At 38.9% G+C, this 15,289-nt stretch overlaps 1 protein-coding gene across 1 annotated transcript; it reads right to left on the bottom strand.

Moving 5' to 3' along the window:
* Positions 1-6,213: 6,213 nt before the first annotated feature.
* LOC110932028 lies at positions 6,214-7,710 on the bottom strand. The gene has a single exon (XM_022175391.1). The coding sequence runs from the start codon at positions 7,708-7,710 to the stop codon at positions 6,214-6,216; it is 1,497 nt and encodes a 498-aa protein (XP_022031083.1).
* Positions 7,711-15,289: the final 7,579 nt, after the last annotated feature.

Genomic DNA, 15,289 nt, shown 5'->3' with positions numbered 1-15,289 from the left:
AGCTGGTCCTCTAATATGACAACAGTAAGTGGTACATTAGACGTGTTGCAATTTCTAAGTTATTTATGTATTTTGTAATACTAACATATAATGTTTTATATGATTTCTCCTAGTAGTAGGAACTCTTCAAATAGTTTAGGTGCAACAATAAAGCTTTAAAAATTCTATTAGTTTAAAGACAAAATTGCAGAAAACAACCTTTATATATACCCCAAACTGCACTTTATACCTTTCACTATGAAATCCGCCAAAACCAACCTTTACGTTCATGTTTTGTTACACATCACAACCTTTACACCAAACCTAGTCAAAAAAGTCAGTTAAGTTGCCCCATGTGCGATGCATGCATGTGAGGGCATATATGTCTTTTCCTTTGACCCCTTTTACAATGAATATTATATTTAAACCTTTTTATTTTTTTCCTTCAACTAACCTAATGTCTATTTATTTATCTAAAAACTCTCTCCCCACACTACTCTTTCTCTCTCTCTCTCTAAAGACACTCTCAAATATTTCTTACTTCGAGAGGTATAAAGTCATTTGGAAACTGCATGCTTATTTCCTGGGATGGATATTCTTCAAGACGAGAAGACTAGAGATATTTACAGTAATTTGCACGAGTTTTATGGGAAGATTCTTGATAAAAATCTGTTGGAAGTTGGATGGAATAATAGTGTTGACTTTTTGAAGTTTGACAAGGAGATACACGACAGTTACTCCACATTTGTAGAAACTTTAGTGGAGAATTTTGCTGGTGCATCGTATGGCGATTTGTTATTTGGTAGGCAAATTTCGATGTATTTGCATCGTTGCGTTGGAGCTCCAGTTCGACTTGCTGTTTGGAATGCGTTATCAAATATTAGGGCTCTTGAGCTTTTGCCACCGCTGGAAAAATGCTTAGCTCGAGCGGAAGGATATCTTGAACCTCTGGAAGTAAGAAATATTCGGACCTATATGATTTTGACCTATTTTTTTGTAAATCAAAATCCCAGTTCAATTTGAGGATTATCGAACCCAAACATCACCTTAATAACAAAAAAAAAAAAAAAAAAAAAAACAAACAAACAAACAAAAAAAGTAAAGCCAGTCGGTTGGGAATTGAGGTTTTTTCAGGAGTGTTTTGGGTCTCAAATTCGGATTCGAGGAAAAATTAGTGGGTTTCTGAAACACTATAACAGAAATTGGTAGCGATGGATGTTTCAGGCTATGGCAGTTGTGAATATGGTGGTGGTGCCTGTGGAGATGGTGGTAGTGGCGATTGTCGGAGGTTGGTGTGGAGACGACAGTCATGTTGCAAATTGGATAGGGTTCGGTAATGGTGGTGTGTAGTGGCGGCGACTGTAATGTGTAGGGTGGGTGGTGGTGGTAGGTGGAGAAGGAAGAAGGAGAGATGGGGTTTTTAGATTCTGGAGAGAGAGAGAGGTGGGGGTTTGTTGAAGGAAATAAATAAAAAGGTTTAAATATAATATTCATTGTAAAAGGGGTCAAAGGAAAAGACATATATGCCCTCACATGCATCGCACATGGGGCAACTTAACTGACTTTTTTGACTAGGTTTGGTGTAAATGTTGTGATGTGTAACAAAACATGAAGGTAAAGGTTGGTTTTGGGGGATTTCATAGTGAAAGGTATAAAGTGCAGTTTGGGGTATACATAAAGGTTGTTTTCTGCAATTTTGTCTAGTTTAAACTAGGGTCGTAGTTACCTGCGGTTGGAATTCAGAACGTATAGCATACCATGACACAGTGGCGGATCTAGAACAAAAGTATAAGGGTAACACTCAAAAAAATTACCGTACATTTACACAATGTAAATGAAATTAAAAAAGATACAATAATAAATAAAGTTAAAAATATACCTAATACGTTTCTCCTCTGTATTTGAAAGCTTGAAATTGAGCAATTACATCGTAAGTGGAGTAGGGTTGTTCATGAGCCGAGCCGAGCCAGGACAAGCTCGGGCTCAGATTTGAAACCGAGCTAAAAATACAAGCTCGAGCTCGGCTTGGTTAGGCTCAGATGTAAAAAAGAATATCTAATATGTAGCTTTCAAATTTCAACGAAATATGATATAAGCTCATTAGCATGGTAAATAACCCTAAATATGTAATAGATATCCAATTGGACTCCTAAATGCATGTACATGATAATCAATTTCTTATAAAATATTATACGAATATAAAAATAAAAATACATAAAGTAAAATAATTAAGCGAGCTTCAAGCAACGAACTTTTTGAACAGCCCTAGAGTGGAGGGAGAAGTGAAGGTCGCTAGTGGTTGGCACTGGTTGATGTGTTTTTTTTCTATTCAATAATCAAGTCAAGAAGTTTTTAGGCTTTGATCTTTAATTTTAACTAGTTTTTTTACCATCGCCGCGTTGCGGCGAACGTCTTTTGTTGTTTAGTCTGTGTTTACATGTGTTTTGAAATCACTACGAGCGCGTTGCGTACGGAAACCACTGAATAAAAAGGAAATATAGAAAAAACACTAAATGATAATCAAAAGAAAATCAACCAAAAAAGTTGTATGGTAATAATGTTGTTCGTATGAAACCTGTGGTCAGAGATGAGCAAATGATATTGGGTACCGGTACCGAATTTCTCGAACCGAAAGATTTTAAGTACCAATTCGGTACGACTTTTGGCGTTCCCGGTTCCGGTTCGCTACCGTTTTTTACCTTTATATACCGGTACCGTAACTGGTATTTTCGGTACCAGTATCGATTCGGTATTGGTTGGCACCAAGCTCATCCCTACCCCTGAAACTAAAAAAAGAAATCATTAAAAGTTGAAGAAAATCAACAAAAAAAGTTGCACGATACCGTTGTTATTCGTACGACACCCGTGATCAGGAATGAGCAAATGGTACCGGGTAGCAGTACCGAATTTCTGGAACTAAAAGATTTTCAAAATTAATTCGATACCGACTTTTGGTGTTTTATGTACTAGGCTGGTGTCAGTTTTTACCTTCATGTACCGATAACCGTACTGGTATTTTCGATACCAACACCGGTTAACACAAACTTATCTAATTTAAAAAGTAAAGAAGATAATAAAAGTTATTAAAAAAACTATATATATATATATATATATTATAACTTTTTTGATCTACTGTTCAAAACATTAAATTTTTAATATATAGGAGAATTAGGGATTCAAGTCAAGAAGTTTTTGGGCTTTGATCTTTAATTTAATTAATTAGGCTTTTAAGTTATAAATTAAGTAGTGGTCTCTTAGTTATTGTTGAGTTTTTAATAAAGAGTGTGGGGTTTTAAAATATAAGGTGTAGTAACCATTCAACTTTTTATTATTACTTTAATTTTTAGTTAAGATGAGTGCTTAATGACTGATTTTATATTTTTACCCAATTTTCTTTTTAAAAGGCATATTTTCATTACTAAACAAATGTTATCTGGACACGATAAAAAGATTTTATGTCAAAAATTTCATAAATTGAAAATGTTAAATCAATCAATGATTGATAAATTGATAAAAAAAATGAGTAAATTACAAGTTTTGTTCTTTATGTATGTCCCAAATTGCAGGCGCTATCCTTTGTCTTTAAAGTTGATGAGTTTTGTCCTTAATGTTTGCAAATCTTGCACGTTATGTCCTTTAGGCCAAACTCAGTTAGATTTTTTGGTTACTTCAAACGGCCCAATGTATCGGGGTTTCAACTTTCCCTTCTTTACAAACCGAATCACTCCTTTCAGAGGTGATACCTTAAGCATTACTTTATCCCCTAGTTGGAACTCTAGGGGTTTACGCCTCTGATCTGCATAACTCTTTTGTCGATCTTGAGCACTTTTCATCCTTTCTTTTATTTGCTGAATTTTCTCTGTGGTCTCCACAATGATTTCTGGTCCTGATAGTTGATTTTCCCCTACTTCCGTCCAACAGATAGGAGTGCGGCACCTTCTTCCGTATAAAGCTTCATAAGGTGCAACTTTGATGCTGGCGTGATAGCTATTATTGTAGGCAAATTCGATGAGTGGTAGATGAGTGTCCCAACTTCCACCAAAATCAATTACACAAGCCCGAATCATATCTTCTAATGTCTGAATAGTCCGTTCACTCTGCCCATCCGTCTGAGGATGATATGCAGTGCTTAGATTAAGCTTGGTTCCCAACTCTTGTTGGAAACTTTGCCAGAATTTAGATGTGAAACGACTATCTCTGTCTGATATGATCGATACAGGCACCCCATGTTGCGAGACTATTTCTTTGATGTAAATTTGAGCTAGCTTGTTCATCTTATAGTCCTCACGAATTGGCACGAAGTGTGCAGACTTGGTCAATCTGTCCACTATTACCCAAATAGTATCATAACCGTGACTTGACCTTGGGAGTTTCGTGATAAAATCCATGGTGATTTTCTCCCATTTCCATTCTGGGATCTCTGGTTGTTGCAAGTATCCAGAGGGTTTTTGATGTTCTGCTTTCACCTTAAGGCATGTAAGGCATTTTTCCACATAATGGGCAACAGATCGCTTCATTCCTGGCCACCAATAATCTCTCCTTAAATCCTTATACATCTTGTCACTGCCAGGGTGAATGGAATACTTAGACTTATGAGCTTCCTCTAAGATTGTATCCTGCAGTCCTCCAAAATTAGGAACCCATATCCTATTGTTGAACCTAAGGATATTATCATTTCCCATTGTCAGTAGCTTCAGTCTCCCAATCATTCTTTCTTTTACAATATGATTCTCTTTTAAGGCTTCTTGTTGTATATTCTTAACTTGATCTAAGAGACTAGTTTTAACTTCTATTCTGGTTGCACGAATTCTTATTGGTTGAGGTTTCTCTTTTCTACTTAGAGCATCTGCTACTATGTTTGCCTTACATGGATGGTATTGGATCTCATAGTCGTAATCACTTAATAACTCCATCCATCGTCTCTGACGCATATTGAGCTCCTTCTGCTCAAATATGTGTTTTAAACTTTTATGGTCACTATAGATAGTGCACTTTGTACCGTAAAGATAGTGCCTCCAAATTTTCAATGCGAACACTATGGCACCAAGTTCCAAATCATGGGTTGTGTAGTTCCGTTCATGAATCTTCAACTGTCTAGAGGCGTAGGCAATCACTTTACCTCTTTGCATGAGTACACATCCCATACCATAGTGAGATGCATCACAGTAGACGGCAAAATCTTTTATTCCCTCAGGAAGTGACAGTATTGGGGCGCTACATAACTTATGTTTTAACGTGTTAAAGGTTTCTTCTTGTTTAGGTCCCCAATTAAACTTAGAGGCTTTCTGGGTTAGTGTGGTTAATGGTGTTGCAATCTTTGAGAAGTCTTGAATAAACCTTCTATAGTATCCTGCTAACCCCAGAAATCTTCTGATTTCAGTGGGATTCTTCGGTACTTCCCATTTCTTGATGGCCTCGATCTTTGCAGGGTCAACTTGTATTCCACATTCATTTATCACGTGGCCTAGGAATTGCACCTCACGTATCCAAAATTCACACTTAGAGAACTTTGCATAGAGTTTTTCTTTCTTGAGCATTTCAAGGACTGCTCTTAGGTGTTGTTCATGTTCTACCTCGTTCTTAGAGTAGATAAGGATATCGTCAATGAAAACGATCACAAACTTATCGAGGTAAGGTTTACAAACCCTGTTCATGAGGTCCATGAACACTGCGGGTGCGTTGGTTAATCCAAATGGCATTACCAAAAATTCATAATGACCATACCTAGTCCTGAAGGCAGTCTTAGGTATGTCTTCTGGTGCAACTTTCACTTGGTGGTATCCAGACCTCAAGTCTATTTTAGAGAAATAGCTTGCCCCTTGTAATTGATCAAACAAGTCGTCGATCCTGGGCAAAGGGTATTTATTCTTTATAGTGGCTTTATTCAAGTCTCTATAATCGATGCACAGGCGCATCGTCCCATCTTTCTTCTTGACAAACAAGATGGGTGCTCCCATGGTGACGAACTAGGTTGGATAAACCCCTTGTCAAGCAACTCTTGTAGTTGCTTCTTGAGTTCTTGCATTTCTGTCGGGGCTAGTCTGTACGGCGACTTAGCAATCGGTGATGTACCGGGAACTAGGTCAATGCGAAACTCAACCTGTCTATCCGATGGTAGTCCCGGGAGCTCGTTGGGAAACACTTCGGGGTATTCTCGTACTACTGGCACGTCCTCGACCTTCTGCTTTTCTGTAGTGCTTACGACATATGCTAGAAAAGCAACATACCCTTTCCTTAGGCATTATGTGCTTGTGCTATCGTGATGAGGTTCTTAGTCTTGTCAGTGCGGTCTCCCGACACTGTTATCTGTTTGCCGTTGGGTAATCGGAGTCGGACGATCCTTTTGTCACATATAACTTCCGCATGATATGGTGTCAACCAGTCCATTCCTATGACTATGTCGAATTCTCCAAGTTCCATAGGCATTAGGTCTACAGGGATAACATGGTTGTTCAAGCTTATTTTACAATTCTTAACTATGTCAACTATCTCTCTTTGACTTCCATCAGCCATTTCTACTGTAAAGGTATGATCTAGGGTTTGGGACGCCTGGTTCAAGTAAGGTCTAAAGGTAGTCGACACTAGACTTCTATTTGCACCGGTATCAAATAACACACGCGCATATACATCATTTATGAGATACGTACCCGTGATAACGTCTGTATTGGTCTTGGCTTCTTCTGTGGTGAGTACAAATGCCCGCCCTTTTGGCTGATTTGGTTGTGTCTTATCATTTCTTTTAAGTTCGGGACATTCAGATCTCATGTGGTTAGGGTCTCCACATTTGAAACACTTCTTCTTTTCCTTGCATTCTTGAAGAGCATGACTCGTCTTTTTACAATTTGGACAAGGAAAACGACATTCCCCCGTATGAAAACGTTTGCAAATTTGACATTGAGGAAATGTTTTAGGCCTTTTAAAGTTGTTATTCCGGGTGTCCCCCTTTCTTTCTTCCCACTTTCTTTTTGGTGCGGGAGATTCAGCCTGCCGCAGAATCATCTCGGCAGCCATGACGGCGCCAGCCTCAACAGTTTCTGCAAAAGTCTTCGGGGATTTGGATTTGATAAACACCCTCATTTTAGAGGGTAGACCCCAAATAAACCTATTGATCAGTTGTTCCTCAGTCAATGCTAAATAAGAAACCAGTCGAGATATGTCATTGAAACGAGAAACATATTCTCGATAGGTTTTATTTCCCATTTTTAACTGAAAGAATTCCACTTCTAGTTGCTCAGTCTCACTGGGAGGACAATACTTAGCAAGAAACTTATGAATAAACTCCTCCCACTTCATCTCCTTAACCTTTTCTTTTCCCTCTGTTCGGACGACAATGTTCCACCATTGAAGAGCTTCAGCTTCAAACATATGTACGGTGAACCGTACTTTGTTGCGGTCATCACACTCACATATGTCTAATACTGACTCCATTCTGTTGAGCCAGTCTTGAGCTTCTAGTGCTCCCTTTCTTCCATCAAAGGACTGAGGTTTACAGGACATGAAGTGCTTATAAGTACATTCCTTTGCTTTGAAATATTCACCTTTTCTTTCTAGTGGCGTGGTTGCAATAGTGTTTTTCCTTTCGCCCATTCCTTCCCTTTGTACTGGCGTGGAGGCTGCTGAGCTGTCTTCATGTCGTTCTCCAGATTGGTTAACATTACCGGTTTGTGCATTCTTCATTACCTTAGCCACTTCCACAGCTATATTGTGGATATCCTTAGTATTTAGACGCATGCTTGTACTAGACCGGGACCTGACACTATGAGAGGGAGTTCGAGTCCTATAAGAACTTTCCTCTCCCCTTCTGTTATTCTGATTATTTCTAGACCCTTGTTCATCTCTATGTTCAGATATTGTCTCTTTCCTATAGGAATATGAGTATAAAGAGTTACTAGTATGTATGATACATCATTATAATATAACAACTATATACATCACATAGAGATATATATATACGTGTATATATATATAGCACATAGAGAGGCACAACATAGTTTACTTCTTCTAGCGTCACTCAACTGACTATGCAAGTACTTTTCCAGAGAACATGTTATTTGGCCTAGTCTGAGTGTGCTATTTAATCTTTAGAGAACTACTGGTTAAAGCTTAGGCATTCCTGCAATACCTAATTCGCTAAAACCTCGGGCTCTGATACCAACTGTAACACCCACCCAGTAACCCGGGTGATTGTGCACAATTGATACACTTACAGCGGAAACAAACTAAACTTTCATTAAAACTTATAATAGTCTGAGTAAAACAATTTATTTATTTACAAACTTTTGGCAACTAAGAACTCTTTGATCTTCTAAAACTCCACAACTGTCAAGTAGTTCCTATAGCTTTCCTCATGACTCACCTGAGATAAGTATACTCAAAACGACGTCAGATATATACTGGTGAGCTCATACTATACAATTTTTATAAAGACAGACCACATTTTACATTATATGCATACACAATATGGGCATGTGACCACATTATAGTCAGGTTGGGCCTCATTGAACCTTATAGGTCACATTTGACTTGTCACAAACCACCGTACAAGAGACATACTGGTCCTCCAGCTGTGTCCCCCTACGGCCGTCACATAGGTATGAGTGTGTGTCGCTGGACCTTATAAGCACGAAGTGCCTGTGGGTACAACACCTTATTACCCTTCCCAGAGTGACACACCTCATTAAGCATAATAGGATCCCATATACCCCTACTGACACATGCATACTGCAGCATTCTCATTATTACCAGTTATGGACGAGTATACTATCACAGTTTAAAAGACAAGTATGATGACTCACCTGATTAGCAATTGCTTAACAGCCGCTAGTAATACTGGGTTATGTCTCAAGGTCCTGACACAATTACATAATCCTAGGTTAGGTAATGGTACACCTAACTAGTATTTATCATGGTTGGATATTGGTTAACACTGCCTTGTTTAAGCATGGGTGATCAGTCCATGCCTAACTAAGGCTAGGTTACCCAATACCCGCCCCTGACATAACCCTAGTATCTAAAAATAATACTAACACTACTACTACTAATATATTATTACTAATAATAAAACTAATATTAACTACTAAAAATAAATAATAAATAACTAAACATAAACTTAAACGAGAGTATACCTCAAAACTATCTACGGCACGTTGATGTAGAGTTTCCCTACTCCTGCTCCTACTCGCGCTCCAAAAACGACTATTAACAACACCCAACGGGGTATCGTATACTCAGGATTCTCTATACTAGAGCATTCCCGTTAAAGAAACTGGTACCTAAACAAACTATTGAGACTCTTATTTAAAGCAAGCAAGCAGGCACCTAAAATCCTTTTCTGGTCGATGTGGATTCAATTGACGTGCCTACCTACCTGCTTGACCTGCTAGCTTGCTTGCTTATATATATTAATTCAGCTGCTTAACTCGTTTTTCTTGTATAACTTTTAAAATATGACGTTTTATAAAACGACGAATATGTCATTAGAACGAGCATATTTTTATCTACGTTTTAACCTAAGTTTCATTAAAAACGGAGTAAGGTAAATAAAATAATATATTTAATTATTAATATTAACGGTCTCCTATATTAGCCAAGGTTTGTCAAGATATTTCACCTTTCACACAATTATCTTACTCGTTTAACAATATATGAAATATAAATTACATATTTCACACGTTTATAATCAGCACATTAAGATTCGGGGTATTACATACACCATTTCTTGTTTCCTTGAATAACTAGCCAATTTCATTACTGAAATGAATTTCAGTGGCTTTCGAGGTCTATCTCCTATAATTAAGATTACTTCTCCGGTGGGGGTACGGATTTCTACGGAATTCTTATCACACAGGATTCGAGCATGGTTGGCGACTAACCAATCCATTCCTAATACTACATCGAATCCGGCTAAATTCATAGGTAACAGGTTTGCAGAAAACTTATGGCCTAATAGTTCTATCTTTCCTTCTTGCAATACCTTATCTATGTTGACAGAATTTCCATCTGCCGTTTCGACTGTAAAAATCTGCCTAAGGGTAGTTAGAGGTAAGTTAAGAGCTTGGCAGAATGCAGTATTAATGAAACTTTGGTTTGCACCAGAGTCAAATAATACTTTTGCATAGACGTTATGTACTAAGAATGTACCCGCTATTACGTCTGGATTAAGTTCGGCTTCTTGAGTGGTCAATTGGAATGCACGCGCATTTTTCTTAGTTGCCCCTTCAACTTGCTGGCCTTTATTATTTGTGGCTTTAACCAATTTAGGGCATTCTGTTTTGTAATGTCCGGTTTCTCCACAATTATAGCAGACTATGGCTTTCTTTTTGCAGTTATCTTCACTATGTCCTACTGATTTGCAAAAATTGCAGGTTATATAGCATCTTCCAAAATGCTTTCTCTTGCAATTTCTGCAGAATGGCGGGGTTGAGGATTGCCCTGTTCCTCTTCTTTTAAAGCGGTTCTTATTACCCGTACGAAATCCTTGGGTAATCTTCTGAGCCAATTCCTTCTTACGGTCTTCTTCTCTTGTGCGGACTAGTTCATCGGTTAAGGTATTAGCTAATTCCACAGCATCGTCAATAGTGTGTGGTCTTGCGGCCTTAGCGATGTTACGGATTTCTCCGATTAATCCCCAAATATAACGGGAAATGAGTACCGGTTCTGGCGAAGCCAGGTTAGGTACCACTCTCGCATATTCGAAGAATGTCGAAGTATACCCTCGACAGTCTATTCCTATCATACGATGGCTCAGGAACTTGTTTGCCATTTGTTCCTTCTCGTATTCGGGACAAAATTTTCTTTCGACAAGACTTTTAAATTCTTCCCAATTCATCGCATAGGCCACCCTTCTTCCTTTTGCTTGTAACACCGTGTTCCACCATTCTAGCGCCCCTTCTTTGAACAAGTTTGACGCATACATCACTTGATCTTCTTCAGTACATTTGCTTATTGCAATTACTGCTTCGGTTTTCTCTAACCAATGCAGTGTTGCAGTTGCCTCTTCATTACCTGCAAATTCTGCGGGTTTACAGGCAAGAAATTCTTTGTAAGTGCAACCAGGTGCTGCAGCTTTCATTCTCTTAGGGAGTGGGGCCTGTTGCGGATCATGATCGTCATGATTGCCACCTCCATTTATGATGTTACTGCCGTTATCTTCCGGAGTACGTTTACTAGGAATTAATTGTGGTTCGGCAGGTTTCTGAACAGCAGCCACAATTTCTGGAATAGCATTGGCTATCCCTTGAGCAATAAAGTGCTCAATATCTTGTCTAGTTATATATTGACCTTCCTGATTTTGCTCAGACTGATTTACTTCATTAACTGGTTCACTATTAGCGTTTTCCATCTGCTAATTAGTATTAATAGAAATTATTAGTGTCTAAGTATTGATAACAAAATTACAGATAAACACATAGCTCAGTATAACATGCAAGCATAGCCAAAATTGTCGATGCCTCGACTTCTGTTTTGTTTTATATATTATACCTGCTTCAATACACATTGGTTATCTTACATTGTTTTATTGCCCATTTTACAAAGTCAGTTTTACTATATTAGTTATAATACAAACAAACTTTTCCAAACCCATCCTATCTTTTGGTTCACTGGCAGTTTCAGTAACGACGCTCCCTCTCGTCGTACTTCCAAGAGATTTGTTCCCCCATTTCCCGAATCCTATTCCCGGTGCCTATCAGTTCTTCACCAAACTGACGCAGTTCAACTAAATTTTCATAGCTCATTGGCGGATTAGGGATAGGTTCTGGATCAAATTGTGGGAGAAAACTATAGGGACTATTGACTATATTTTGGAATTGCCAGTCATTGGTCCACCATTCCTCCATTTGGCCTAATGGTCGGGTGTGAACTAGTGGGTCTGGAATAGCTGGTCCTAGGTTTATTGGGAGTTGGGCTGTAGCAGGATAAGAGAAGAGATTATCGTTGATAGGCTCTAGTATATCACAATTATCCAGTAGGCGGTCTATTTCGTTCTGGAATGTGATTTCCTCAGGCTGTTTAGAGCTTTCTCCGATCTCTATTCCCTTTTGCTTTAGGTCTATCCCTATTTCTGCTGGTTTGTAACTTTCTCCGATTTCTATTTCTTTTCCCTTGCTCACACTCACAGGATTTTCTATTTTAGGGAGTCTCCTAGGTTTCCTTCTGCGCACCTTTCGCCGCCCTACATATCTTCTCCTCTTTTTAGGTTTTGCTTTTTCCAGCGGTGGAGCTTGGAATTCCAAAGGTTCCTCTATGTCAGCAATGTAACCAGTGAAGTTGTGGGAGACTTCAATTGGCACAGGATAGAGGTTGAGGTTCTGAAACGCCTCGGATAGCTCACTCATGCTGTGTAGCATATATGCAAAATGCACAAAAATGTTAAGTTAAAACTTTGGAACAAAGCTTAACAAATAAACATTTTTATTGCACACCAATTTGTACAACATAACAGCAAACAGAACACACTCAGATTTATTTATTTATTTACTGGGAAGTACTTATTCCTAGATTTAGAGTTTAAAGATTTGCATTTTCTGCTACAGTAGCGAGCAGATACAGATTTGCCCATTTTTCTTCTAAGTTATTTTCCCCTGGTGGATTACTGTTAATTTCCTGAATTTCCGGGTTAAACCTCACTCTCTTGGTTTGGGGTTTTTTTTTCTCTTGACCCTTCCTAATAATCAAATTCCTTTTCTCCGGTGTAAGTGGGTTTTCATAATTTGCTTTACGGACAAAGATTCCTTCCTCTAACTTGACAGGAGATTTGGAGAAAGAGGTTCCCGGTTCTTTGGGTGTACTATCTATTTTACGGTAGATAGCAGAAATCTTTTGTTTACCCATACTGTAATTTTAACAATTAGTCAGTTAATAAGCATATATTCACAGAATGACAAATAAAATTTTCCTAATTGTTTTTCAATAGTCTTAAATTAATTACAACAGTGAGCTTCATCAGTAAGCTTAAAACAGTGGCTCTGATACCACCTTATTTCTATCACGGCCCCCGACCCGGTTTGACCCGTTTTAGGAGCCGCGGGACAGAAATCTTGCAGTATTTAATTTAGGCGACAGCGGAAGTCTTTTAAAACAGGATCCTTTAATAATTTAAACTGCTCGTTTTATAACTGAGGGATAAAATCCCATAATTTACAACAATATGATTTCTCCGGGAAATCATTTATTTTCAAAACATGTTTCTTTTATTTATTTACACTGAGCCACTTTTCTAAGCTGGGAGTGCTTCACGGCACTTTTCTTTCTTTGCTCACATCATATCACCTGAAACATGTTTGAAAAAGGTTTTGTCAGCGGGGAAATACTGAGTGAATCATTCATTTTACTAAAACGACACATTAGTTATAATTCACAGTATTAAGAGCGATTACAATGTTTCTGATTATCAAACCAACTACCCACGGTACTTTACCACTCGACCCACTGGCCCACCTGTCCAGTGGTGTCTGTGATTATGGTCATATCACCCATTGGCTGCCCCAATGTTGAAGATTATCAAGTAATGTATACAAAACCCCACATACCGGCTGTAACTTGGTGATTACAAAGACTTAATCACTGTAACTATAACTTTGAAAATAACTTGGAGTTTTGTAAAACAGTTGATAAAAAGAGAATGACTCACATTGCAGATTTACGAGCAGAGTATAAGCTTTACTGATTAGCCTGCTAACCTAATTTAAATAACAATGCACACACAAACAGGATTAGTAACTAATTCAGCAGTTACGTCAATTCACGAGATTAAACCCTCACAACTATTATCAAGTGCGATACTTAATAATCCAATGGATTCACAACGAATGACAGAGCATAGTCCGAATTCGAACAGCACTCAAACATTCAAGTTGAAATCACAATGAATAACAAAGTACAAGCTCAATTTGAGCAGCACTCGGACAATTGTTGGATAGTTATAATCAATCGGATGTTGAATCGTAATAGCGATCGAGTTATTACCCTGATTGCGGCAGCACCTCGTGATCGTGTGTGTGTTTAATTGTAGTGTAACAGCTATAATTCGACGTACAGACGGAATCTGTGCGACGTTTGAACAACAGAAGCTAAGTGCCAATGTTGGCTATTTATAGTGATTTTTGAGACTCGCTTACGGACCGTATGCCTAACCCCTTACGGTCCGTAAGCTAAGCAGTTTAATTCATAGGCTGCCTAGCTCGGGTATAGCTTAGGTGACTCAAAAATCCAGCCAATCAGAACATAGCTACGTTTTATTTTAGATAATTATCAACTAGGGTTTGCCCCCCTCGAGTTTTAGGGGTCCTGATCCTAATTCCGATTGTTCTGAAAATTTTAGGGCTAGTGCAGAATTAATTGGGTGTCTCAATTAGGGTTTTCTTATTGACTAATTATCGTCCTAATTATTGATTTTTAGTGGCAGTTGTTACATTGAACAACTGAAATTCCATCCATTCCGACCTGTTCTATCGGCTGGGAATCACCCCGTTCCATCATAACTGGCCGTTCTTGGCGGTTTTTCCGTGTTTAACCCGAAATTGGTCGTCTCTTCGGTAGGAATCAGATCCCTGACCAACATGACACTAAGAATGAGTAGTAGGTCGGTCTAAGCTCTGTTTCTACCATTTTTGTGTATAGATCAGATATGAAAACCTTGATTATTCTTGGAAATCCCTGGGTTCTGAGTTGGTCTTGGTGGAATGAGGCCAACACTTGAAGTTCATAAGAACCTTGTGATGACATCACTCTGAACATCTCGATCCATGGCCTTTTGATTAGAAAACATAGATTTGGACGAGATTCATGAAGAATCGCATGGAAACCATTCGGATCTGAGTTGTTCTTCATGGGATGACATCACCTTTGAAGAACTCCATGGTGACATCACCCTAAAACACTCCGAATCCGTTGATTTCATGGTTAAAAGTCGGATTTTGAAAGATAGAAAGATGAAGGATTGCATTTAGATCAAGGAAGTACAAGATGTGAGTTGAAAACTTACAAGAATCGCGAGAAATCAGAAGATTAAGGGGCTGGAACGTCTTGGTCGAGTAACAGCAGCAACAACAAGTGTTTGAGGGTGATAGAGGGGTATTTATAGGCAAGGGAGGAGGAAAAAGAAGGAAAGGTGGGCCGGATCGGCTGGCCCGTTCGGTCGGCCGGCCCAGCCGATCGGCTGGCCTGTCCGATTGGACGGCCCAGCCGATCGGCCGGTCCGTTCGATCAGATGGGCCCAGCCGATTGGCTGTCTGTCCGATCGGCCGGCCCAACCGATCGGCTGGCCCGTTCGATCGGGCGGCCCAGCCGATCGGCTGGCCCGTCCGTACGG

This window comes from Helianthus annuus, chromosome 1, assembly GCF_002127325.2.
Source record: "Helianthus annuus cultivar XRQ/B chromosome 1, HanXRQr2.0-SUNRISE, whole genome shotgun sequence".
Classification (NCBI taxonomy): domain Eukaryota; kingdom Viridiplantae; phylum Streptophyta; class Magnoliopsida; order Asterales; family Asteraceae; genus Helianthus; species Helianthus annuus.
This window is presented reverse-complemented; position numbering and strand designations above follow the sequence as displayed.

Excerpts from the sequence above, each read along its gene's own strand:
- LOC110932028 (XM_022175391.1), bottom strand. The coding sequence starts at position 7,710 with ATGCGTCTAAATACTAAGGATATCCACAATATAGCTGTGGAAGTGGCT.